The sequence below is a fragment of the Hippopotamus amphibius genome, chromosome 14 (assembly GCF_030028045.1).
Source record: "Hippopotamus amphibius kiboko isolate mHipAmp2 chromosome 14, mHipAmp2.hap2, whole genome shotgun sequence".
In the NCBI taxonomy this organism is placed as follows: domain Eukaryota; kingdom Metazoa; phylum Chordata; class Mammalia; order Artiodactyla; family Hippopotamidae; genus Hippopotamus; species Hippopotamus amphibius.
The window spans coordinates 16,330,692-16,358,247 of record NC_080199.1 but is presented as its reverse complement, the minus strand read 5'-3'; the positions used below and the strand labels follow the sequence as shown (position 1 = coordinate 16,358,247).

At 39.7% G+C, this 27,556-nt stretch overlaps 1 protein-coding gene across 1 annotated transcript in view; it reads left to right on the top strand.

Moving 5' to 3' along the window:
• The window catches only part of LOC130835551 (ATP-binding cassette sub-family C member 4-like), a 201,615-nt gene extending 174,573 nt beyond the window's left edge, over positions 1–27,042 (top strand). The window contains exons 28-31 of the mRNA XM_057707189.1: positions 8,203–8,375; positions 8,812–8,917; positions 22,220–22,354; positions 27,022–27,042. Coding sequence (XP_057563172.1) covers positions 8,203–8,375; positions 8,812–8,917; positions 22,220–22,354; positions 27,022–27,042 — 435 coding nt within the window. The remainder of the gene's footprint in view (positions 1–8,202; positions 8,376–8,811; positions 8,918–22,219; positions 22,355–27,021) is intronic.
• Positions 27,043–27,556: the final 514 nt, after the last annotated feature.

Sequence of the window (27,556 nt, the reverse complement as noted above, 5' to 3'; positions counted from 1 at the left end):
ACAGTGGTGAGAGTGGGCATCCATGTCTTGCTCCTGATCTTAGAAGAAATGCTTTCCATTTTTCACCATTCAGAATAAAGTTTGCTGTGAGTTTGTTGTATATGGCCTTTATTATGTTGAGGTAGGTTTCCTCTGTGCCCACTTTCTAGAGAGTTTTTATCATAAATCAGTGTTGAATTTTGTCAAAAGCTTTTTCTGCTACTATTGAGATAATCATATGGTTTTTATTCTTCAGTTTGTTAATATGATATATGATGTTGGTTTATTTGTGTATATTGAAGAATCCCTGCATCCCTGGGATAAATCCCACTTGATCATGGTGTATGATCCTTTTAATGTGTTGTTGGATTCTGTTTGCTAGTATTTTGTTGAGGATTTTTGCATCTATGTGCATTGGTGATATTGGTCTATAATTTTCTTTGTTTGTGATATCTTTGTCTGGTTTTGGTACCAGGGTTATGGTGGCCTTGTAAAATGAGCTTGGGAATAGTCCTTCCTCTGCAATTTTTTTCAGAAAAGTTTGAGAAGGATGGATGTTAGCTCTTCTCTAAGTGTTTGAGAGAATTCACCTCTGAAGCCATTTGGTCCTGAATGTTTGTTTGTTGAAAGATTTTTCATTGCAGTTTCAATTTCATTACTTGTGACTGTTCTGTTCATAGTTTCTAATTCTCCCTGGTTCAGTCTTGGAAGGTTGTACCTTTCTAAGAATTTGTCCATTTCTTCCAGGTTGTCCATTTTATCAGCATATATTTGCATTAAGTAGTTTCTTATGCTCCTTTGTATTCCTGTGGTTTCCATTGTAACTTCTTTTTCATTTCTAATTTTATTGATTTAAGTCCTCTCCCTTTTTTCTTGATGAGTCTGGCTAAAGGTTTATCAGTTCTGTTTATTTTCTCAAGAACCAACGTTTACTTTCATTGATTTTTGCTGTTGTTTTCTTTGATTGTATTTCATTTATTTCTGCTTGGATTTTTATGAAGTCTTTTCTTCTACTAACTTTGGGGTTTATTTTTCCTTCTTTCTCTAGTTTCTTTAGGTGTGAGGTGAGATTGTTTATTTGGGATTTTTCTTGTTTCTTGAGGTAGGATTGAATTGCTATAAACTTCCCTCTTAGGACTGCCTTTGCTGCATCCCATACATTTTAGGTTGTTGTGTTTTCATTGTCATATCTTTCTATGTATTTTTTGATTTCCTCTTTGATTTCTTCGGTAGTCTCTTGGTTATTTAGTAGCATATTGTTGACCTCCATGTGTTTTAGTTTTTTACAGTTTTTTTTTTCCTGTAATTAATTTGTAGTCTCATAACATTGTGGTCAGAAAATATGCTTGACACGATTTCAATTTTCTTAAATTTACTTAGTCTTGATTTGTAACCTAAGGTGTGATCTATCCTGGAGAATATTCCATGTGTGCTTGAGAAAAGAGTGTATTCTGTTGCTTTCAGAAGGAATGCTCTATAAATATCCATTGTTTATCTGGTCTATTGTGTCATTTAAAGCTTGTGTGTCCTTATTTACTTTTTGTTTGGATGATCTGTCCATTTGTGTGAGGTGTTGAAGTCCCGCACTGTTATTGTGTTACTATCAATTTCCCCTTTTATGGCTGTTGCCATTTCTCTTCTATTTTGAGATGCTCCTATGTTGGGTGCATAGATATTTACAATTGTTATGTTGTCTTCTTGGAGTGATCCTTTGATCATTATGTAGTGTCCTTCCTTGTCTCTTGTAACAATCTTTATTTTAAAGTCTAGTTTATCTGATAGGAGTATTGCTACTCCAGCTTTCTTTTGATTTCCATTTCTATGGAATATCTTTTTGCATCCCTTCACTTTCAGTCTGTATTTGTCTCTAGGTCTGAAGTGGGTCTCTTGCAGACAGCATATATACAGGTCTTGCTTTTGTATCCATTCGGCCAGTCTTTGTCTTTTAGTTGGAGCATTTAATCAATTTACATTTAAGGTAATTGTCAATATTCATGTTCCTGTTACCATTTTCTTGTTTTGGGTTCATTTTTGTGTCTTTTTGTTCTTCTCTTGTGTTTCCCACCTAGAGAAGTTCCTATAGCATTTATTGTAAAGCTGGTTTGGTGGTGCTGAATTCTCTTAGCTTTTGCTTGTCTGTAAAGCTTTTGATTTCTCCATCAAATCTGAATGAGATTCTTGCTGGGTAATCTTGCTTGTGGGTTTTTCCCTTTCATTACTTTAAATATATCCTGCCACTCCCTTCTGGCCTGCAGAATTTCTGCTGAAAAAGTAGCTGATAACCCTATGGGCATTCCCTTGTATGTTATTTTTTGCTTTTCTCTTGCTGCTTTTAATATTTTTTCTTTGAATTTAATTTTTGTTAGTGTGATTAATATGTGTCTTGGTGCATTTCTCCTTGGGTTTATCCTGTATGGGATTCTCTGTGCTTCCTGGACTTGGGTGGCTATTTCCTTTCCCATGTTAGGGAAGTTTTCAACTAGATTCTCTTCAAATATTTTCTCAGACCCTTTCTCTTCTTCTTCCAGAACCCCTATAATTCGAATGTTGGTGCAGTTAATGTTGCCCCAGAGGTCTCTGAGACTATCTCATTTCTTTCATTCTTTTTTCTTTGCTCTGTTCCTTGACAGCTATTTCCACCATTTTATCTTCCAGCTCACTTATTCATTCTCCTGCCTCAGTTATTCTGCTATTGATTTCCTCTAGTGTATTTTTCATTTCAGTTATTGTTTGTTCATCACTGTTTGTTCCTTAGTTCTTCTAGTTTCTTGTTAAACACATCTTGTATTTTGTTCATCACTGTTTGTTCCTTAGTTCTTCTAGTTTCTTGTTAAACACATCTTGTATTTTCTCAATCTGTGCTTCCATTCTATTTCTGATATTTTGGATCATCTTTTCTGTCATTACTCTGGATTTTTTTCAGGTAGGTTGCCTGTTTCCTCTTCATTTATTTGGTCTTGTAGGTTTTTACCTTGCTCCCTCATCTGTAGCATATTTTTTTGTCATCTCATTTTTATTGATGGGTGGGCTAATTCTTGTCTTGCTGGTTGTTTGGTCTGAGGCATGCAACACTGTATTTTGCAGACAGTTGGGTGGAGCTGTGTCTTGGTGCTGAGATGAGGACCTCCAGAGGACCTCACACTGATTAGTATTCCCTGGGACCTGAAGTTCTCTCTTTGTCTAGCGGCTTGGACTCAGTACACCCACCACAGGAGCTCAGGCCCAACCCCTGGCCTGGGATCCAAGACTCTGCAAGCCACATGGTGCAGCAGAGGAAAAACAAACAAATCATAAAAGCAACAAACAGAAAATGGCAGAAAAATAACAAAGATTAAAAAATAAGATAAAATTTAAAGAATAAATAATATATTAGAAAAAATAACAATAAAAACGAAACAACAGGGACTTCCCTGGTGGCATAGTGGTTAAGAATCTACCTGCCAATTCAGGGGACATGGGTTCAAGCCCTGGTCCAAGAAGATCTCACGTGCTGCAGGGCAACTAAGCCCGTGTGCCACAGCTACTGAGCCTGCGCTCTAGAGCCCGCAAGCCACAACTGCTGAGCCCTTGTGCCACAACTACTGAAGCCTGCATACCTAGAGCCTGTGCTCTGCAACGAGAGAAGCCACCACAATGAGAAGCCCATGCACTGTGAGTAAGAGTAGGCCCCACTCTCTACAACTAGAGAAAGCCCATATGCAGCAACAAAGACCAAACACAGCCAATAAATAAACAATAAATAACTAATTTAAAAAAAAGAAGCAACAAAACAGAACCAGAAAAGCAAGAATAATATTACTAATAATATAATAATAATAATGATAGTGATAATAAAATAAAAAGTTCCCTGGTGCCTCCTCTATCAGTTTCCTTGCCCCATGGTGAGCTGCAGCCTACCCCTGCCTCTCCAGTAGGTCTACAAGACCTCCAGGTAGGTCTCTGGACCCACTGTGTCAGCCCTGCCTCTGCATGTGCTTCTCTCACCAGCATCTGTTCCTCGAGCTGGCCCAAAGCACACATGCCCACGCAGGCCAGCCAGGGGTCGGGCCTCCACAGGTATGCCTGCAGGGGCTGGCACAGCTGGAGGAGGGGGTGGTACTCGGCCCGCCTGGACCCACGTGGCCAGAGGAGGCCCTGTCAGAGTTGGTGCTCAGGCTGCCAGGACCTTCGCAGCCAGAGGAGGCTTTGGTGGAGGCAGGGTTTAGGCCCAGGACCTGCGCAGCTGGAGAAGGTCTTACTGGGGTTGGGGGGTGGGGATGGACAGTTCACGTCTGGGGACCCATGTAGCTGGAGTAGGCCTTGGGGGGGAGCATCAGGCCTAGGGACCCAGGAGGCCAGAAGATGCCCCCAGGAGGGGCTCTGGCCTAGGACCCATGCCACAGGAAGAGGCCCTGGGGTGGGGAGAAGGCAGCTCAGGCCTGAGGACCCACATGGCCAGAAGAGGCATTGCTGTGAGGGGTGGACTCAAGCTCAGGACCCACTCAGCTGGAGGGTTTCTGGGGGGTGGAGGTTCAGGCCCAGGACCCCAGTAGGTTTGCTGGACCCAGCAGGTGGGGGAGATGCTGGCCACATTCCCCTCCAATCCCCCAGTCCCCTGAAGGTGAGTGGGCCCCTCTGAGCATGCGAACCTCTCCCCTCCCCCAACCCCCTCTTAGGGGCAGCAGTCCCATCCTGTCTCCACTTTTTTCCCCTCCCTCCTTCCTTCCCACGTCCTATCTGATCACATGAGGATTCCTCCCATCTCCTTAGGTGTAGGTGATCTAGCTGTGAGGAGATGAGAATTCCATGTCCTCCTACTCTGCCATCTTTTCTCTGTCCCCCTGGGATGCATAGTTCTGAATAGTGTTATTTGCTCCATTTCCTGAAGTTATAATTTTAAAGTGTTTTCCACAGTTTAAAGTATGATGTCATGATATCTTGGAACCAGTTAATTGTTATAAGCAATATATTTCTTTTACAATGACATTTAATAAAAAAATAGTATTATATATAAATTATCTATCTATATGGATTTTTTTTCTGATTTATAGGAGCAGATATGTCACAGATGAGATTCACTTGTGGCTTTATTCATACAGCCAGAAAATATCTTTTGAGAGCTTTTTAGGCAGACATTGTTACAGATTCTGGGGCTATTACAGTCATCAGAGAGACAAGGTCTCTACCCTTTTGGAGCTTATATTGTTATGGAGAAGATGAAAAACAAGCCAGTGCTTATGTAACAAAGTCCCAGTACTGATACATGTAAAGGAGAAAGATAAAGCAGAACATGGAGAGAGGCCAGCTGACAGCGTTATTAATAATGGGCAGTTGATCTCTTTGTGTCAAGCACTGTTGTAAATTCTACCCACACAGGCTCACGTTATACTCTAACAGTGGTAGGAGGTAGACACCTTTATTATTACAATATTATAGTCTTATTTAGAGTTCAGGAGGCTAAGATAAAGTTCAGGAGGTTGCCCAATTGGCAGGCCAGGCAGGACTTATACCCAGGCTGTCTGGCTTCAAGGCCCCAGTTTTCTGTTTTAAAATTTCCGGATCACAGGAATGTGGAAGGAATAGTATAATGAACATACCTAGATTCACCAGTTGGTAATATTTTTCCATATTTGCTTTCTTGCTTCTACAATCTATATTTTGCTGAACTGTTTGAAAGTAAGTTGCAGAAATTTTCATTAAAACTTGCAACTCATCCTAAATATGTAAACATATACCTTTTAAGAACAGGACATTCTCCTGTGTAGCATTATACTGTTATCTCACTCAAGAAATTTATAGTAATATTACACTATTATCTAATATGAATATGTTTTCAGAGTCTCCGTTCATAACTCCTAGGTGTTATTGTCTACTGCCTCTATTGTCTTTTTTCCATTCTAACTTAATTATAATTTAATTATATGATTACACTACAGAGGGCCTTGGTATTCATGTCATTCTCATAACCATCCTGATTCATAAATGAAGAGAAGAGTCTCAGAAAATAATGTTTTCTGGAAAACATTTTCACCTCACAACCTTTATTCCTCCTTAGGCATATATGGACAACCTGAAGGAAAGTCAAAAACCAGATTAGTGATGAGATGTCATCTGAGTCAGGGGCAAGTGTGAGATTATTTCTTCAAAGTTAGGGCATCAGTCTTAAGAAAGACCAGTTTACATATACAAGGATTACCAGAGTCAACTCAGAAGGAAAAGCGAGAAAAGCCTTGCCACAGTCACACTTTTGATCAGTCCCATCCCATCATGAATGTGTTGCATGGAAAGAATACTCAGTAAGTCCTCTTCCTTGTGATGGAGAGAGTGGTGACTACGCTGACATCTTCCATTTTATAATTTTTATAATTTTCAGTACAACCACTTGCATTACAATCCAAATCTTACACTTCAGATTTTGTGTACCTTTAATGCTATCGCCAAATACCAATACCATATTTAATCCTAACTCAGAATTCCTGTCTCTCTGGATTGGACTCCATCAGGAGCACAGTTCAGGATCACCTTCATAGAAATGCTACAGCATTCAGGATCCCTGAAAACAATGCCCACTCACCCTTGGCATTTTGTTATTTGACTTTGTAATTCTGTGTCCCCTGCTTATTGGCCATCACTCATCCATCTGTTAGTTTCTTAACTTGAAGTGTATTTACTTTTTGTTCTTTAACTTCAAGTATAGCCGAGTTTTGTTCTTGCTTTATAATATTTCTCCAAAATGAATATTCATTGAATTGACCCCTGCTACCCCAATGTAAATTCAGATTACCTTTGGCAGTTAAAAGTTTGTGTTTTTTTTTAATCTTCTGATTACAATTTTATGAAGATAGATTAATATAAACACCACCTGTACCCATAGTCTGGGGGAAATAAGATGTTATGTTGTGTCCTGTTTTCCCTGAATATTCATTCACTGCAAAACATTTATGACATTGAAGAAAATGCGCTTGACTGGTCTGGTAGTTATGGGATTAAATTTGGGAAAGAACCAAAGCTAAAATAGGCTCCAGGTTTACTAATGTATGAGGTACAGTTTGCCTTGTTTCAAATTTTTTTTAAACCTTTAGATCTTCCAAAATGGTAAAATACTGATAAGGTTATATGTTTAGAGAACCATACTTCCTGCAATAATTAAAAAAAAAATTTTTTTTTCTCCTTAGTATACCAACTCCTATGCAGAATGTACTGTGGGAAACTTGACTCAACCATGAAGATGCTTCTAACTTTTCTGTTTAGACCACATTGAGAGAAATAGCTTTATTTTTTGAGAGAATTCCTTAACAATGCCAAGGTGGGGTTTCTGGTAGATGTCAGGTGGCAGAGATGGGGGACACTTAGATCTTTCTGTCCTGAGTTGGCTCCACCATTGTTACCAAATCAGGTCTGACTGCTTGCCACTCAAAAATCAATGGCACCAAGTGGGGAAAGCGGGGAGGGTTGGGGGGAGGATGAATTGGAAGATTGGGATACCAAATTGTACACTCTAAGTATATGCAGTTTATTGTATGTTAACTGTATCTCAATAAAAGGTCTCAAAAGCAATCAATGGCAAATGTTGGTAGAAAGGAAAGTTGCTTTTAATCAGAGTGCTATCAATCGGGGGAGTTGGTGGACTCAGTGTCCCTCTGAAGATTCTGCTCGGCCGTGAAACTTTTTAAAAAGAAAACGAGAAGTGACCCCAGTTAATCACTGAGATAGGGAGTCAGAGTCCTCGCCATCCCCCACTGTGTGCAGACTTGTGTGCAGGCCTGTTGACTTGTGGTCCTTCTCTAGGTGTTATCTTACTTGCACAGTTTATTCTCGAGATTACTGAAAGAGAAGCTAGGGGAGAGATCTGGTCATCTGTTAATTACTTATTCTTCATTTCTACTTGTTTGATCTGTAGAAGGGACCAACAAGTTAGGCAAAGTATTGTGTGATCAAAAGATCTGAAAGATGTGCTAGGGCCAGAGATGAGTAGAGCATGGGGGTGCCTGGTTTAAGGTTAGTGACAAGACACAAGGGGCCTCCTGCAGAGAGCTCTTTCCTGAAAAGAACTTCTTCTTGCCCAAACCTGATTACCCCATCTTTCTCAGTGAATGCTAATTGCAGGGAGCTCTCCCCGTCACCTGTCTGTACTTGTGAGATACATAAGAAGTCCTGAGGACTTCAAAGCTCTAATGTCTAAGAGTTGTCTACTTCAGTAGTAGTCTGGTTAGGAAAATGTCATTCTTCTTTCTGTATCCACAGGTACAACTTAAAGAAGCCATCAAAGTTCTTCCTGATAAAATGGATACTGAATTAGCAGAATCAGGATTAAACCTGAGTGTTGGAGAGAGACAACTGGTGTGCCTTGCCAGGGGTTTTCTCAGGAAAAATCAGATATTGATTATTGACAAAGCCACATCAAATGTGGATCCAAGGTATGGAGCTGAAGTCTATGAAACCAGGAATCCGAATTTTAAATGCGGTACATAGAAAACGTTTAATGATGTTGAGAAATGTTTCTAAGTGCTCTCTTTGCCCACAGATATCTTGATACATTAATTCCAGAAAACAAAGGAAGAAACCAAAACATGTTATATGGTGTTAATGTTATTAAGAGGCATCCTAAGAGAGCTGGATCAGGAACTATCCAGTTCCTAATAGTTTCAAGCAATTTCCAGGGAAGAATATTTCCCATTGTTTTGTAAAAAATAGTAAATTTCTAAGTAAACTTTTTATACTTTTTCAAGAATAAGATTATGTCTTAACACATTGATTTTTAAAAACATTATAAAAATATCATGTGATATTTTTTAAGTCTTAGGTCTGCTTTTCCTATCCTCACTGAATTAAATTCCACTTCTTTGATTCCAGAACTGATGAGTTAATACAAAAAAAAATCCATGAGAAATTTGCCCAGTGCACTGTGCTGACCATCACACACAGGCTGAGCACCATTATTGACAGTGACTGGATAATGGTAAGACCCTCACCTGTGGAATTTAGTTGTTTCTATTTATCTTCAATTTTTCAATGTATCCTTTGTTGTAAAAGTTGATAGGAGCCTCCAACAAGTTAACTTTCTGTTTATTTTTCCTCTCATTCCTGACAATGACTTAGGTACTTAATTACACTTTCAGAATGTGCTGCTAAATAATATATCCAGTAATTTCATATTTTTATTAAAAATTTATTTGAATTGTCATTATTCTTTAAGATGGCTAACCATGAAAATATTGCAAATCCAATATACATGTTCATATTTCAGAGGAGTACAACACACTTTCACCATGTCACAGTTTCAGCTTTTTTGGATTCCCTTAGTCAAAATGTTAGCCTCTCATTTAGACTGCCACGAGGCTGTTGGGTAAGGTTGTAGGATTTCACAGCTGTTGCTGTCGGGGGGAGTCCATTAAAAAAAAAAAAAAGGAGCTAGTGAGAAAAGCAAAGCATTTCAGCAGAAAGGGTTTAATATAGGAAATTTGTTACATGGGAACTGGAGGGCTAGAAAAATAAAAGGAAACACTGTGGTAATAATTTTAGGGAGCAGCTAGCATGTCCTAGGACAGATTACCAGTACTAAGACCTCAGAAGAGAGACTCTAAAGAGTTGGTGCTCAGCCCTCCAAGGAGAGGTCACTGCCCAGTTGCTGGCCATATTTGTGAGGGAGCAAGATGAGAGTAGTTCTCCATGTGCTAGTAGAAGCTGTGAGATGGAGTCAGATCCCACTCCTGGGGTGATGCTGTAGGAGTAGCATAAACCACACAGAACATTTGCTCTGATTCCCACCTTGAATCTCCCTCTAGTGCCCCCTACTGGCCAAACCTAAAAAGGGGATCTGGCCAAAGAGCCTCCCAAATGTGATTTACACAGACCCAGCCTCTGCATCACAGATAAGAGTATAGAAAGAAAGGTAGATTACTGGCTGAGAGATTGCAGATAAAGAACTAGCAAGTCTCTTACACAGCAGATCTGCATCCGCATCAGGCTCCAAGCTTTGGTCTCTGGATGTCTATCTAGTATCTTCTTTCCAGGTTTAATTGGCTCTTTCTTCCTTAGTAACTTAATATTTCCTTCCTTAGCTTTATTTCCTTCCTTCCTCCCTCCCTTCCTTTTCTCTCTCTTTCTCTTTCTCTTTCTCTCTCCCTCTCTCTCTGTGTTCTTTCCCTGTGTTGCTTGCTGAATTTCAATAAATCTTAGGGTGTGAATTTAAAAATGATAAGGAAATCATCCCTCAAAGGAAAAACTTTTCCCTGCAAATAAGCCCAAAGGAATAGAGTTATTTTCAGGCTAACCTTCAGCCTATGGCAATGAGGTGATTTCACTTATCTTACGGATGCTAACTAATGTCATGAGACACCACAGTGTCCAGTGATGCTGATTAGTTATGAAGTAAATAGATAAAGAAGATCTGCAAATGCATAAGAGGCAAAAGATGGAATTAAACAGGGATTTTCATGGTCCGTACTAAACAGGTAATAACCCATCATAAACAGTAATACCTAAACTTCCTTATATCCAGTGTTGATGCAGCTGTCTATTTTGATTTAGTCAATTTCTGAAATCTCATCTCCCACCCTACGTCACATGCATTGTCAGATGGAATCATCAGTGGGGACACTGAGAAGATACCAGACTGTCAGCATTAAAGTAGTGCCTGTAGCCTCATTCCCCCCCGAGTTGGTCATGGACAGGAGTGAGCTCTGGGGAGGCAGATGACTGGAGTAGGGCATCCCCAGCCAAAGGGATGCTCGAGGCTCCTAGCAGTGTAGCCAGTCACCGGACTAGAACATCACAGTAGGAAGCAGGCCTCTCCTGCAGACTTCTGTGAGGGACTGGATGACTTTCCAAGATTGCAGGACAGTGATTCTTAAATTCCAGAAACGTTCAGTATTGAGCATCCTTAGTCCCCTGTTTTGTGTTCTTGAGTGCTTTTTGGAAAAGTAAACCTTTATTCCTACTTTTTACCTGTTGTTTTGTGGTTCCCACCTCTCAGCATTGTATTTCACTGACTGTCCCCAGAAGCATCCTTCTTGCACAAGGAACGAATGATGGTGTGAAGTTTACCTGTTTCAAGCACTTTGTCAGGCTTTAGTGGCAGCAGCACCAAGATTGCTTGATCTCCAGTTCAGGGTCCATTCAAATAAGACTTTGCTCTTAAATGTGCCCTAGAGATTTATGTTTGGGTTTTGGTGTTACTGTATTGGTGGTAGCAGCTTCCTTTTATTACCTAGTTCTTTGAAATGCCTTGGAATGTAGGATTGGTTAGGGAAAGAGTGAGGAAGGACAGAATTTGGCAAATATGTCAGCTACTCCTAAGTCTTATCCCTCAGCACTTGAACCATAGATGTAAAAGTCTGTATCTATCCCCTTAACCAAGCAGTTTTGTTGCCATTATCAAAATATGTCCATTTCTTTAATGCTTTACTTACCAGTATCTCCTGGTAAATTTCTGTAACCTCAAATTTTTCTTTACTGGTCAGTGTCTTTGAACAAATGCTTAATGTGGTTTTACAAAGCAATTTACAGCCCAGTCCCCATCTTTCTGGTTTTGTCCCACTCTGCTCTCCCTCTTTCATATATAGCTAAAACCATGTTGATGGTCTTTCTGTTCTCCAAATGCAGTGTTCATTGTCTCATAATTGTGCCTTCTCTCGACTGTTGGTGGCTTAGACTAAGGTGCTGGCAGTGGAAGTGGTGTGATGGTTGAATTTGGGGCAGATAAGAAAGGGGAGCCAAGCAGACTGTGAGATGGATTCAACGTGGGATCTGAGGGCAGAGTGAGGAGCTGATGCTAGTTTCTGGGTGTGGGGCCTGAGCATCTGGGTGAACGGGGAAGACGGAGGGAGAAGGGAGATGCAGGGGTTCTCTTTGGAGCTTGTCACCTTTGCGATGACTGACCTTGTTTTCCATGGTGGACCTTGTCCTTCACTGTGGAGCTGCCCTCCCCACTCCTGTGTTGGGAGACCTTCAGTTTAGGGCTCCCTGACCAAGAGTTCAACAGTGATGTCACAGGGACGTCCCACCAGGAGGTGTAAACTTGGCCACTCCTTTACAGTTTGGTCCAAGTTGGTTGTGGCTGATGACTCCTTTGGGGGAACAGCAGGATTAGACCTCAGGGGACCCAAGAGACAGGCATCCCCTAGCTTCAGATTTGGGGAATTGGCATCTGTGCTCCATCCATCCCAGACATAAACCTTGTGTTTTATTCTAGAGCTTCTAATTATCAGTTGACTTGGAATTCAGTTAAAACACCAAAAATAATTTTCTTTCTCAAACCTTTGATTTTTGAGGCAATTTTTTTCTTACATGCTTTAGAAATACAAGCATACCCTCTTTTATTGTGCTTTGCAGGTACTGCATTTTTTTTTTTTTACAAACTGAAGGTTTATTATAATCCAGTGTTGAGCAAGTCTTTTAGCACCATTTTTCCAATAATATTTGCTATGTTGGTAATTCTCACAATATTTCAGACCTTTTCACTATCAATACATTTGTTATTGGTGATCTGTGATCAGTGGTCTTTGTTGTTACTACTATGACTTGCTGAAAGGCTCAGATGATGGTTAGCTTTTTTTAGCAATAAGCTATTGTTAGAGTCTGTACTTTGTTTTTTCAAAAATAATGTTATTGCACACTTGATAGGCTGCAGTATAAACATAGCTGCTATATGGCCTGGGAAACCAGAAGATTTGTGTGACTCAGTTTATTGTGATACTCACATCTTTGTGGTGTGCTGGAACTGAATCCCCCAAATCTCCGAGGGATGCCTGTATCTCTTTCCTTTCCAGAAAGCAAGTGATTGTCTGTTCTGAAAGATTTAAGGAGAGAAAGAAAACACAATCTGCTGCAAACCCTGATGCTCCACACGGCAGATGGCCAGTCTCAGGGAGTGGCTGGGGAAGTGACAGATGCTGATGAAGGGATAACCAACAGTGTTGTCACCATAATGTCCTGTCATTGCAAGTGCTAAGGTGTGATCATTACATTTCGGTGCTGTGGTGAACACTTCTGCAACGAGGGATGGATATGGTTTTTTTGTTTTTGTTTTTGTTTTTTACTGTAAGTAAATCAAACAAAAGGCTTGTTGGGAAACAACTGTGACCTGGTTACTAGCTTTGTTTATGTGTTGACTCTCCAAAGGGATTTACTTAGTTTTGGTTCATTAAGCACCATTAATGTGTCAGAATTCTAGTTTACAAAGATGTCCTCTCAACTTTAACTTTATTAAACAGGATATAGCCATAATGACAGCTAATTTAATCTTCCTTATTTGCTCCATTGCCACCAAGCAGTGGAGCAAGACAGACAAGTTAGAACTCCTCTTTCTCCTAATACTCTCCACTGTCTCTACCTTAGAGGCTTCTTCCTGTATTTTTCAGGCTTAGCTGGTTGCTTGTGACCTGTCTTCTCTTCAGCCAATATCACAGCTTTTCCTCCAGTCCCTGCACACTCCAGTCTTCACATCACCCTGGGTTCTCCCTAGTAGCGTGAGCAAAGGCAGCTTAGGAAAATCTGCAACTGCTCTAACAATATTGTTGCCTGTGTTCAACATTTTCTCTGCCTGCAGTTAGAAAATTGTCTGGAGATAAATGATGAAGAACCAAACCAGGGCCAGGAAACTCAGACCCCACCTCTTCGGTTTACAGGCAGTCTTATGGTTTTATCATCTTTACCTTTCTTCCTCAGCTCAAACCTCTTCTTAGTAGAGTTTTTCCCAGAAAAATAAAAACAAAGCCAGAAACTGTTGTAAGGGAAAGGGACAAAAAGAGCTCATTCCTAACTAGAGTTTTACTTCAACTCTGTTTTTCACCTTCATGGAACTTTTCTTCCATAAGCCTACATGGCTGCAGTTAGAACATGTCATAAGAGAAAAGCTCCTTCAAAAACACGCCAAGAGATTTCATTCAAGTTTTCAGAGGGAAAGATAACTAATATGGAGGAAGAAAGCACAGCCAGGGAGAAGAAGTACTCTATGAGGGGGGTGCTTACATGCAAAAGCAGCAGCTTTGGGAGAGGGGCTGTGGAGGTCACTGTGACCCAGCCTTCATCATTCCCCAGTGAGAAGAATGACTTATTATTTCAAGACCTAAGAAAGGATTTTGAGTTAATATTTGCCACATTGTCTCATCACTGAGAAAATCACAGGTACTCATTTTACCAATGAGGGACCCAACTTTCAGGGTTGGATAACTGTCCTTGTGTCACCTGGCAGCCAGAGACAGAGGTCTGGCACTCAGATCTTCCCCTCCCCACTCTACTTGTCCCTAAGCCAGGTCTCCCTTTATTACTTGTCATATTGAAAGCTGTTCCCAGTATCTCTTTCCTATCTTTAGGCTTTTCCTCAGCTCTATCCTCCCCCCACCTCTCCCTGCCTTCATCCCATTATCACTGATGGAATCCAGCCAATGAAAATGGATCAAATTATTTTGCAATAGGTTCATTACATTTTATGTCTAGGACAGCCTGGAATATCTGCAGATAAACAGATCTGATAAACACATCTTCATTGAGCTTATGTAACTGACTGACTCATCCAATATAATGCATTTTTCCTTAACCTATTAGAGAGTGACAAGTGATTTGAGATTGCTGTTCCTTGAGAGATTCTGGGGTTGAGAGATTGTTATCACACCAACTTGAGTGTATGGTTTAGTTTATAGTTTAAATTGGATTATAGGAAGAGTGGGGACACAGGTAGAGATTACAGGATCTCTTCTTATAGGTATAAAGGAGGTTAAAATAAAAATTCAAAGTTATTCCTTTCTTCTATACATAAATAAAATTTGGGATTGCTTTATGTTTATTTGTTCTGAAATATCTAGAACCTTTGATCAAAAGAGTAAAGGTATAGGCTTAGTTGGTGAAATTCTCTTGTTGGACTTTTTTCAGTCTGTGTGCCAGTGCAGCTCCTGTTGCACCTGACGTGAGCCTTGGCCACACTGAACTCTTTTCCTTTCAAATCTCCCTCCTCTATGACTGTTCCTTTTCTTCTTTCTCTTTTCTAATATTTGACATAAATGAGTTTCAAGCCTCCATCCTCAGCCCTGGCTTATCTCTCCCTCATTTTCCTCTCACTCTCCCTCTTGCCCATAGTCATCAGCCTGGGGCATGTGTTCCTCCAAGTCCACATCTCTAATCCTATCATCCCTGTATCCCATCATCCCTGTATCCCACTGCCTTAGTTGTTTCCCATGCCAGCTAGACGTGTTTCCCCCCTTGATCTCACCCTACAGTGGTGACAAACTACACCATTGGGTGCTCACCTAGTCATGCCCTGAATTTAGTTTCCTTTGTATTTAACTCCAACAAGCATGTACTGTGTGCCTGCTACCTGTCATGGTCAATGCCAGGGCCCTGCAATGCAGCAGTGAACAAGGAAAACCATATAACCCTGCTTTTAAGGAGCTGCCAAGCTCGCCATCATCCCTCTGGCCCATGTTTTCCCTGTGTCTGGAATGACCACTGTCCCCCCACTCACCCCTGTTTCTGCATGTTCAAGTCTATCCATTCTTCTAGGTCCAATTCACTGCCCTCTGCCTCCTCGAATCTCATCCTCACAATCTCTGGCCAGAAGTCATCTCTTTTGCCACAGAACTCCTCCTTGTTTTGCTCTTCTACTTGTATTGGAGACACTTGAGGATTTTCTTCTCACCCTCCCTTTGGTACAGGTTCCCTAAAGGCAGGAACTGTGACTTACATGTGTTTGCCTCTTCCACAGCATCTAGCATAATACCGTCAGTGCACTTAAATATGCAACAAATGTTTGCTGAATAAATTCAGAAATTAATGAAAATTTACTTAATTTTCCAAAACACTACGTGTAACTTGCTCTTCTGTAATCCTGAAAGTTAAATAAAATTGGTTTTCTTTTTCTGTGAGTATATACCAGGCACAGTAAATAATTTGAGTCTGAGTGTAATACAATTGCAGTGGAAAGTAGACAGAGAAAATGTTTATGTTTATAGGCATATTTTCTTAAATTAACATACAAAGTTAACAAAAATCAATAAAACTAAAAGCTGGTTCTTTGAGAAGATAAATAAAATTGATAAACCTCTAGCAGGACTCATCAGGAAAAAGAGGGAGAGGACTCAAATCAATAAAATTAGAAATGAAACAGGAGAAGTTACAACAGACACTGCAGAAATAAAAAGCACCATAAGAGACTACTACAAGCAACTATATGCCAGTAAAATGGACAATCTGGATGAAATGGACAGATTCTTAGAAAGGTATAACCTTCCAAGACTGAATCAGGAAGAAACAGAAAATATGAACAGACCAATCACAAGTTATGAAATTGAAACTATGATTAAAAATCTCCCAACAAACAAAAGTCCAGGACCAGATGGCTTCACAGGTGAATTTTATGAAACATGTAGAGAAGAGCTAACATCCATCCTTCTCAAGCTCTTCCAAAACATTGCATAGGAAAGAACACTCCCAAACTTGTTTTATGAGGCTACCGTCACCCTGATACCAAAACCAGACAAAGATACTACAAAAAAGGAAAATTACAGACCAATATCACTGATGAATTTAGATGCAAAAATCCTCAACAAAATACTAGCCAACAGAATCCAACAACACATTAAAAGGATCATACACCATGACCAAGTGCGGTTTATCCCTGGAATGCAAGGATTCTTCAATATACGCAAAGCAATCAATGTGATACACCATATTAACAAATTGAAGGATAAAAACCACATGATCATCTCAATAGATGCAGAAACAGCTTTTGACAAAATTCAACACCCATTTATGATAAAAACTCTCCAGAAGGTGGGCATAGAGGGAACCTATCGCAACATAATAAAGGCCATATATGACAAACCCACAGCAAACATCATTCTCAATGGTGAAAAACTGGAAGCATTCCCTCTAAGATCAGGAACAAGACAAGGATGTCCACTCTCGCCACTACTATTCAACATAGTTTTGGAAGTCCTTGCCACAGCCATCAGAGAAGAAAAAGAAATAAAAGGAATCCAAATTGGAAAAGAAGAAGTAAAACTGTCACTGTTCACAGATGACATAATACTATACATAGAAAATCCTAAAGAGGCCACCAGAAAACTACTTGAGCTAATCAATGAATTTGGTAAAGTTGCCGGATACAAAATTAACCCACAGAAATCTCTTGCAATCCTATACACTAACAATGAAAGATCAAAAAGAGAAATTAAGGAAACACTCCCATTCACCATTGCAACAAAAAGAATAAAATACCTAGGAATAAACCTAACCAAGGAGGTAAAAGACCTGTACTCAGAAAAGTATGAGACACTAATGAAAGAAATCAAAGATGACACAAACAGATGGAGAGATACACCATGTTCTTGGATTGGAAGAATCAACATTGTGAGAATGACTATACTACCCAAAGCAATTTACAGATTCAATGCAATCCCTGTCAAATTGCCAATGGCATTTTTCACAGAACTAGAACAAGAAATTTTACGATTTGTATGGAAACACAAAACACCCCGAATAGCCAAAGCAATGTTGAGAAGGAAAGACGGAGTTGGTGGAATCAGGCTTCCTGACTTCAAACTATACTACAAGGCTACAGTGATCAAGACAGTATGGTACTGGCACAAAAACAGAAATATAGATCAATGGAACAGGATAGGAAGCCCAGAGATAAACTATGGTCAACTACTCTACGACAAAGGAGGCAAGGATATACAATGGAGAAAAGGCAGCCTCTTCAATAAATGGTGCTGGGAAACCTGGACCGCTACATGTAAAAGAATGAAATTAGAACACTCCTTAACACTATACACAAAAATAAACTCCAAATGGATTAAAGACCTACATGTAAGGCCAGACACCATAAAACTCCTAGAGGAAAACATAGGAAGAACACTCTTCGACATAAATCACAGCAAGATCTTTTTTGATCCATCCCCTAGTGTAATGGAAGTAAGAACAAAAATAAATAAGTGGGACTTAATGAAACTTCAAAGCTTCTGCACAGCAAAGGGAACTATCAGCAAGACGAAAAGACAACCCTCAGAATGGGAGAAAATATTTGCAAACGAAGCAACAAAGGATTAATCTCCAAAACATATAAACAGTTCATGCAGTTCAATATTAAAAAAAACAAACAACCCAATCAAAAAATGGGCAGAAGACCTAAATAGGCATTTCTCCAAAGAAGACATACAGATGGCCAAGAGGCACATGGAAAGCTGCTCAACATCACTAATTATTAGAGAAATGCAACTCGAAACTACAATGAGGTATCACCTCACACTGGTTAGAATGGGCATCATCCGAAAATCTACAAACAGTAAATGCTGGAGAGGGTGTGGAGAAAAGGGAACCCTCTTGCACTGTTGGTGGGAGTAAAAACTGATACAGCCACTATGGAGAACAGTATGGAGGTTCCTTGCAAAACTAAAAATAGGGTTACCATATGACCCAGCAATCCCACTACGGGCAAATACCCAGAGAACACCATAATTCAGAAAGACACATGCACTCCAGTGTTTATTGCAGCACTATTTACAATAGCCAGGACATGGAAGCAACCTAAATGTCCATCTACAGATGAATGGATAAAGAAGATGTGGTACCTATATACAATGGAATATTACTCAGCTGTAAAAAGCAATGAAACTGGGACATCTGTAGAGACATGGATGGAGCTAGAGACTGTCATACAGAGTGAAATGAGTGAGAAAGAGAAAAACAAATATCGTATGTTAACACATATATGTGGAATATAGAAAAAGGGTACAAATCAACCAGTTTGCAAGGCAGAAATAGAAACACAGATGAAGAGAACAAACATATGGACACCAAATGGGGAAAGTGGGGAGGGTTGGGGGGGAATGAATTGGGAGATTGGGATGCCATATTGTACACTCTAAATATATGCAGTTATTGTATGTTAACTGTATCTCACTAAAAGTTCTTTAAAAAAAAATGAATGATTGGGTTCACTTCTCACATCTCTTCCCATTGGGAGGAACTGCTGCTAGGGCCAAAACTGGGCAGAGCTGAAATGTGGCAGAGGTCTATTTTGAGCTTGCACCAATGTTTTGGGCTATCTAATTTGTTAACCAGATCACCTTCTTTCCTCCTTTGATGTTGCATATGAGGAACTTACCATAGCACATTTTACCTTCTAACATCATATGTTATTGATATTTGCTTATGTATAATTGTTGATTTTCTCCTTACAGTATAATGTAATGAGGGTTTTTGTATTTTGCTTTTATTTTTTTTAACTTATGGGCCTTGCTTTCCTAAAAAGTACCTGGCTTATAGTATGTACTTAATAAGTGTTTGTTAAAATAATGAAGGATTAAATGAACTCTGATTTATCAAAAAAAAAATAACATACAAAGTTAATGTAAGGTATTATCCGTATGGAAAGGTATCTTAGAAAATTGAATGTTAAAATTCTCATCTCCCTTATTTTACTTCTGATAATAAGTTATCTGACAGTGTCTTTTACTGGTAATTCACATGGAGAGGCAGGAATACAGAATTCCCAGCTCTGGAATCGAATCCCAGCTCTGCCATCTACTGATTCTGCCGCCTTGGCCGAGTTAAACAGTCTTCATCTCTGGTTCTGAGTTTCTTGATAGACTGTCTTGCTCATCTTTGAATCTTCCATTCCTAGAACAAGGCTTTAGTAATACTCAGTACTTACAGGATGGGTGGATGGATGGGGAGGACGGAAGGCAAGAAGGAAGGAATGATAAATGGAAGGATGGATTGATGCAAATTATGTACCTTGCTTGTCTACTCTATCTTGAGAATGAACATTGATGGTTATAAACCATGTGACACAGTGAATTCTCAACTCACAGCTGATTTTATTTTCCTTTTCAAATCCAAAGACTGCTATTTTAATTATTAGGTGACTTCATCGATCTGATGGTCGCCATGGTCTTTGTTACATTGCACTTATATGCCAGGGCATCCCATCTCTCAAACCTTGTGAATCCGTCCGTTTGGGGCTGTATTAATAATGCAGTTCACTTTAAGGTACTGTATTTTGTTTTAATGCATATCAAAAGAGTATTAACAAGGTGTATTGTGTTTACTTTATATTTTTAAAGTATTGTCTTATGGAAGTTAAAGTTTAAGTTCTGATAAATTTTCAAACCCTATAACAAACTGTCACAGTTCTGTCACTCTCCTCCAAAATTGAAAACGTCCCTTATAAAATATAATGCAGGCCATTAACTTGTTAAAACATATAAGGCTCAAAATATTTTCACCAAAATGATCATTCTGTCATTTATATTGTTAATCTTATTGCTTTTTGAGAGTATTAATTTCTTTTCTGGCTTTGACTTTTTAAATATTAGTTAGTTCTGAGAACTACTCATCGCAGTGGCATTCATGTATTTTAGACAATATAAGAGAAATGGAAAAATATGTATTCATTCAAATTTGAATAAATAAATAGAAAGTTGGACAAGGACAAAATATTAATAATACTTCCATTAAAAACTATATAAAGTCTTTATAGTCAGAAAACTCATTTCCACCAACTCTGAAGAGGTGACCTTTTTGGGTTTATTTATTTATTACTTATGTATTTAGTTAATTTACAATACTGTGTTAGTTTCAGTTATGCAGCAACTGATTCAGTGTTTTTGCAGATTATATTTCATTATACATTATTACAAGATAGTGGATATAATTCCTCATGCTATACAGTATATCCCTGTTGCTTATCTATTTTGTATATAGTAGTTTGCATTTCTTAATCCCATAATCTGTCACTCCCCCCTTTCTCTCCCCTTTAGTAAGCATAAATTTGTTTCCATATCTGTTAGTCTGTTTCTGTTTTTTGTGTTTTTTTCAGATCTTTATTGGAGTATAATTGCTTTACACTGTTGTGCCAGTTTTTGCTGTACAACAAAGTAAATCACCTGTATTTATACATGTATCCCCATATCCCCTCCCTCTTGAGCCCCCCTCCCACCCTCCCTATCCCACCTCTCTAGGTCATCACCAGTCATTGAGTTGATCTCCCTGTGTTATGCAGCAGCTTCCCACTAGCTATGTATTTTACATTTAGTAGTATATATATGTCAGGGCACCTAAATTGGCATGCCAAATTATAGGACATTTTAATAATTACATGGATGTGACAGATTCAGTTATTCTTCAACTCCTTTGAGTTCAAGCCACCCTTAGCAGTGATTCACAGTAGTGAACAAAAATGAACAGGAAAATAGCTGTATGAGACTTAATAAATATTTTTGACTAAATACCATGGGGTGGAATTAACTGTGATACCTAGATATGGAATAACCACCTGTGTCCTGCTCAGAGTTTCACATATTCTAGTAAGATATATTTACTCTAAAGATGACCTAAGTGAAGAACTAAGTACCACTTAACATCAGAACTATTTTCCTAGGTGTGTCATTTCAGGCAATTGTTTCAAACTCTTTCTTCCCTCTGAAACCCTTAACCAAAGCCACTGGTGTGTAGAAAGGCAGAGTTAAGAGCCCCTTCCTATTCTTCCAGGTAGTGGGCTGATTAATGAGCAATAAAGTGGCTGAAACGCAGGAGGCTGAAGGGAGAGCGAAGCAAGGAAAGGTGACTTGTGACAGCAGAGATTCAGATCCTTGGCAATTCACATTGGGCTGCCCTGTGCTGGGAGGGAAGTGATCACTGGAATTTGGAGCTCAATTTCTTACTTACATATTTAGTCTTCTCCAAATAAAAATAGGATTTCTAGGGATTTCTTCCATTCTGCTAAAGCGGCTTAGGTGGCAGCTCTTTTTGCCAGCCTTTCACTTTCAGGATAATAAACTACAACCAAAGCCAACTTCAAGAAGCACCTTGACCTCCCCAACAAGGGATTCTGCCCCTCTTGGCAGCTGACATATTCGAGGACCCTAAAGAAATTCCAGAGGCATTTCCTTTTTTTCCCCTAGTATTGCTCAGATTCTGTCAAACCAACCCTCAAAGCTCAGCGTCTGAGAGCTAAAAGCACTAACTAATGATAACCACCCCAGATGCCCTGGACAGAATGTAAAATGCCACACGCTGCCGAGTGCCTGCAATCATAGTCTAAAACTTTCATTTTCTTCCTTTCCTGTAACATTATAAAAATAAAAGATCAGGTGGCCTTTGCCTGCCTAGTCAAACAGGGTAATCAAACCATTTAAACACCTCTAGGCCAACCACCCAAATAGATTCTCTCCACTTCTTCCTCTCCTGTCCCTTTCTGAAGTATTGCCTGAGTTACTGCAAAACATTGTGTGCTAATGGGTTTCTTTCTGCTGATGAACAGGTTTTGGATTCAGGGACACTAAAAGAATATGGATGGTTGTATCATTTGCTGCGAAATAGAAACACCCTGTTTTACAAGATGGTGCAACAACTGGGCGAGGCTGAGGCCGCTGCCATCACTGAAAGAGCAAAACAGGTGAGCCTGCTGCGGGGAGTTGGGGTTAAAGTTCATCTCCAGGGCTCACTCCTCAGGCTCTGGCACCAGGGGTCTGGTAACAAGCCCTCTGTGCCCTTTTCAACTATGAGCCTCCAGAGACAAAGCTTCATGACTGGGTCTTAACATCACAGGTTGACGGCGGGTCTGCTGCGCATCTGCAGAGGGGGTGGGGGTGGGGTGCAGGGTGTGTGTGCAGTCACCCGTGCACACACGCGCCCCTGAGAGAGAGTTCAGGTGGGACTCTCCACACACATGGACTCTGGGTTCAGATTCCCACAGAGCACAGAACACTCTCATTTTGCAGACCCTTTACATGCATTCTGATTGGTGCTCAGCATGTTTGTGATGCAAGTGCTGTCAGAGAACATGCAGGAAATCTGAGAATTTGAGAAAAAAAGGTGGAATATTGTTCACTGGGTCTAGGAAGCTCTACCAGGGAAAGGTATAGGTTGCTTCTGTTTTCTAATTTGTGAAGAAAAATCCTACATGATACTGTCATTTTCTCCCTAATTCTTTGTTGTTTAGAATTAGGTACTGTTGCCCCTCTATGCTTCCTGTACCTTGTAGAAGATGAAATTGTCCTCAGGACAAATTAAGAATTCACAATACCTTAACACTGTAGTCTGAATGGTGTTTGAAGGTTTACAAAGCATTTCACAGAGATGAGGTGTGTGAAAGCACTAAGCACTGTACATGGTGTGAGAAAGGTGCTTGAAGAGTAACATTCAGGCCACATGGTATCTTTCTAACAAAGGTCACCTACAGAGGTGATAAGTGAGGTCAGGTTTAAGGGATTTCGCTATTGTCATGCAGCCGCCTGTAATTCTTTCTGGAACAAGGTGTGAGTGGAGTTGATGGGAGGATGGAGAGGGGGAAGAAAGTTCTGGTGTTCTTGCCCTTTGAGATGCATGGAATGGGGCTTCCAACTGTATGTGGTGAGGCTTTCCATCAAAACTTTATCTCTGGGAATTAAATTATAGGTGTATTTTTACTTCTTCATACACTTCTGCATTTCTCAGATATTCATTTGTAAGTAGAATAAAATTTTGTAATATTTAAAATACTTCTTAAAGAAAACATGTCCTAGAATCTAAGTACTTATATAGAAAAGATTTATCTAAAATGTAGCCTAAGTTCCCTCCGTCACTGTTTCATCTCATTCATCCTCCTCAGAAATGAAGAACAGTTCCTTCCACTGTTCATGGGGTAGAAAATTGCCCAGGGTCACAGAGCTGGCTGAAGAGTTGGCAGAGTCGGAGTTCAAATCTAGGTTCAGAGATGATGAAGTCTGTGTTCTGAACTTTGCATAAGTACTTGTATCGTATGCAAGTGTAGAGAAGCTGCACTTGGAGCCCTGTGTTTTTTATGCCTGAAATTCACCGAATGATTTCATCTACTAGAGCATCTCACAGTCAGAACTTCCCTCCTAAAACCTGATAATCATTTGAGTTTCTCTGTATAGTCTAATCACAAAACAGGAATCTCACAAACCCTTTTGTTCTTTTGATCTTAGGCATTCCACATCAAAGAGATGTGTCCCCACCTATGTGTCCAAGTCTTCATTTAAAAATTGTGTTGTCATCATATCTTATTAAACATTGAGGAATGAGAAATAGATCACTGAATTTTAGGTAGGTCCAGAGAAAGTGAAATAATGGGTTCAACACCCTCATTTTTACAGGTGAGCAATCTAAGGCCCTTTAGAAGGAAGGTGGCCACACACACACACACACACACATATATAACTAGTGTTATACTAGTTTCAAGCAGACACAGAATTGGAACTCTGTTCTTTCAATAAATGTTTCTTATCAAGTGTAATATTTGTATAATAACAGACATAGGTCATAGAATTAGAAATCTTGTGATTCCTGGTCTAATAATCTTGCACCTAATTTAACAATATTAATGATGTTACATTTGTGTAGTTCTTTATACTTTATTTTATGTAGTTCTCACATGTATGATTTCACTTAGTCCTCATGATGGCCCTTTTTTATCCCATGTCATGGATGAGGAGATTGGGTCAAAGGCTCACCTAAGGTCACAGAGCTGGTGCAGGGAACACAGGTGGGGAATTTCTTGGGGAGGCTGAGTGCTGCTCTAGGTACTGTGTTCTGTGTTAAGTTTGAGAACATTGGTCCTTTCACGTGGTAGCCAAGGTGGGGCCAGTCTCCCTAGTTCACAGGGTGACAGAGCATCACTCTTGGATTTCAGTCCTGCCACTGGCTCAGGTCACCTCCACGGAAAGACGTAAGGAGATACATATCCTGATTCTCATCCCAGTTGAATATCTTTTTTTTTTAGCTCTTTATTGGAATATAATTGCTTTACACTCTTGTACCAGCTTATGAGATACACCAAAGTGAATCAGCTGTATTTATACACATATCCCCATATCCCCTCCCTCCAGCGACTCCCCCCCACCCTCCCTGTCCTGGTCCTCTAAGGCATCACCCATCAGTGAGTTGATCTCCCTTTGCTATACAGCAACTTCCCACTGAATTTGGGCCATGCAGTTCACTGAAAATGAACGGACAGAGTTTTGAGCCAGAATTCTAGATGTATTAAACCACTGATTGCTGGCCTTTATCCATTCAGGGGAACTTTTATTGCTCTGTTGCTTTTAGATCTAATTCATGATGGTGGCTTTGTTTACAAGCTGGAGTTTACATACTAAACTTAATTTCAACCTACACTGGAGGAACTATAATGAACCAAACCCAAGAGAAGGAGGGGGAGAGGGCAGGAAATCCACCACTCACTAATTTAGGATCTGCTTGCCCTGAATTTGAGCTTTCTTGGCATTGTTTTAATCTTCATAACCGTTCTGAGCTGGCAGTATTATCTCTCAGATGGAGAAAGTGAGGCAGAAGAACCTAAGTAACATCTCAAAGTCACAAGTTAGAAAGTGTTAGTAATATTTTAACCACCTTTCTGCCTCCTGAGTTATATTCACTGAATTAAATGTGCCTCAACTTTGACTCTGGGCTTCTTTAAAGATAAAACCAGAAGATTTACGAGAGGGCCTCCCAGATGTTTTGTTTTCATCACATAAGCTGGTGATGCTGCTACTTTCCGTGGACTCAGGGGCCACGTCTCTGAGCAGCATCATAATCACACCCAGCACTTAGCTCAGCCTGTTTCAACCTGCCATTTGTAGCCATCAGTGAGTTCCTAGGAGGTAAGTCATAGTTTCATTTCACAAATGAGGCAGCTGGTGCGGAGAGAGCTTAAGTGATTTTTCCAGAATCAGTGGTGGTCCCAGGAGAGAGAGGTGAGAGTGGGCCTCTCCATCCCAGGCTCAGCCCATCCACGAGGACCCTGCTAACAAGCGTTCAGTCATCTCAACTCCCTTCATACCCCACCCTATGAAAAAGATGCCTTCTCTCACTTGTGCTGTCAGCCAGAGTGTTGTCTACACCATGGCAACAGACGAGAGAAAGGAAGGTCAAATCAAGGGTTTTATACACAGAAAGCTAGGTTTCAGTATTCAGTTTCAAGTATTTCAGACCATGAAGTAAAGACCATTTTGGTTAGAAGTTGCTAAGAATAACATATTCTTTATAAAAAATTACATTGAGAAGGTCTATAGGGAAAGGAACCAGGTGGTTTGGGGAGGACTGTCAAGCAGTAGAAAGTGAAATGTATTTCCTTTTGTTCTTTTGGCTGTTCTTAGCTTCACCAAGAGAGCACACAGTATATAACCACAGGAAATATGGCTAGCTTTAAAAAGCGGAGGAAGGAGATGATATGCAATTAGCCTTCCCCAAAGGCCTTATGTGTAAGTCCTTGCATTATAGTGGAAATAGCCTTAGATTTCACCCAGTGGGTGAAAGAAATTTTGTAGAATTTCTTATTTTTCTCTTTAAGTGACATTTTAATATATAGCATTTCATATGCAGTGTTGTTTTGAGGGTAGCAAAAATGCAGGCACCAACAGAAAAAGGAAGTACACTTAATATGCAGGTAGATGTCTCAGCGCTTTTCTATTTCATATGTGAAATCCACTGTCTCTCATGGTAACTTTGTTGACAGGACCCACTAATATATTTGGAGTCAGGTTTTATCAAACAGATCTGGAATCATGTCTAATCAACCCAGCTGATGACACGAGTCAGCCTCAGATACAGATACAGATGGTACATTTTCTGTTTTAAAGACTCAAAACTTTTCACATTCTTCTTTGGGGGGAAAAATGACTATTGAAGTCATTTTTCAACCAAACACACATTGATATAAGGGCTCACAAGCCTTGACATTATTTCATTTTATGTGTGAAAATGAGAAACCCTCGCGCAGATGCTAGATTTCCCAGGCTTTGTCCCCTGTTTTTAATTTATCTCCAGGTTTTGAGTCAGTAAAATGATTTTGCTTTTTAGTTTAATGTAGTGATAAAACATACCTGTGAATCAGACTGATCAAAACTAAAGTGGGTCTACAGGCATTAAGCCCAGAGCCACTGAGGGTTTTAATGGGGCTACTTCCTCCATAGAATAACCACACTCCTGTTTTTTTTAAATTGTGCCTCCACTAGTGATATGATTTGCTTCATATGAAGAAGTGGACATAGAAGTGCATTGCCTTAGAAAGGAGGACTTTAAAACTTTTAAACTTATTGTTTTTCTTTCTTTTTTTCCCCTCAGGCGTACATCAAAAGGAGATAGCCAGATGTCACTCACAGTGACCTTGTGGTTATGAACACTTCCAGTGGACCGCCTGCAGCCTTAGCAGATTTGAGTCAGCCCTTGTATTCTACCATGATGTCGCGTTTATTCCAAAGGCATTTTTTCCAATAGTTTTAACACCAACAACAAATATTTACACATACAATATGCTAGTCTATTTGGATTTTTTCCTCCAACTTCACCCAATGATTTCAAGCTCTAACAAATGATTTATTATTTTTATTTATATGCTATACTATTTTTTTTCTTATCCAAATCAGAGGTGGAAGCCACCAGTAAAAGCTGTCTACCAGGTTTTGTGCCTTGAGAGACTCCAGAGCTGAAGCTCATTTTCTAAGGTATAAAACAAAGTTGTCACAGATGTTTTTACTGTTCCCTAAATAACATATTACTTTCCAGTTATGTCAGGAATTCTGTTTATTTGAAGACTGTGTGAAATTACCATTTTATCTCACCACTTTCTTTAACATAACTAGGATGTGTTATTCCACCC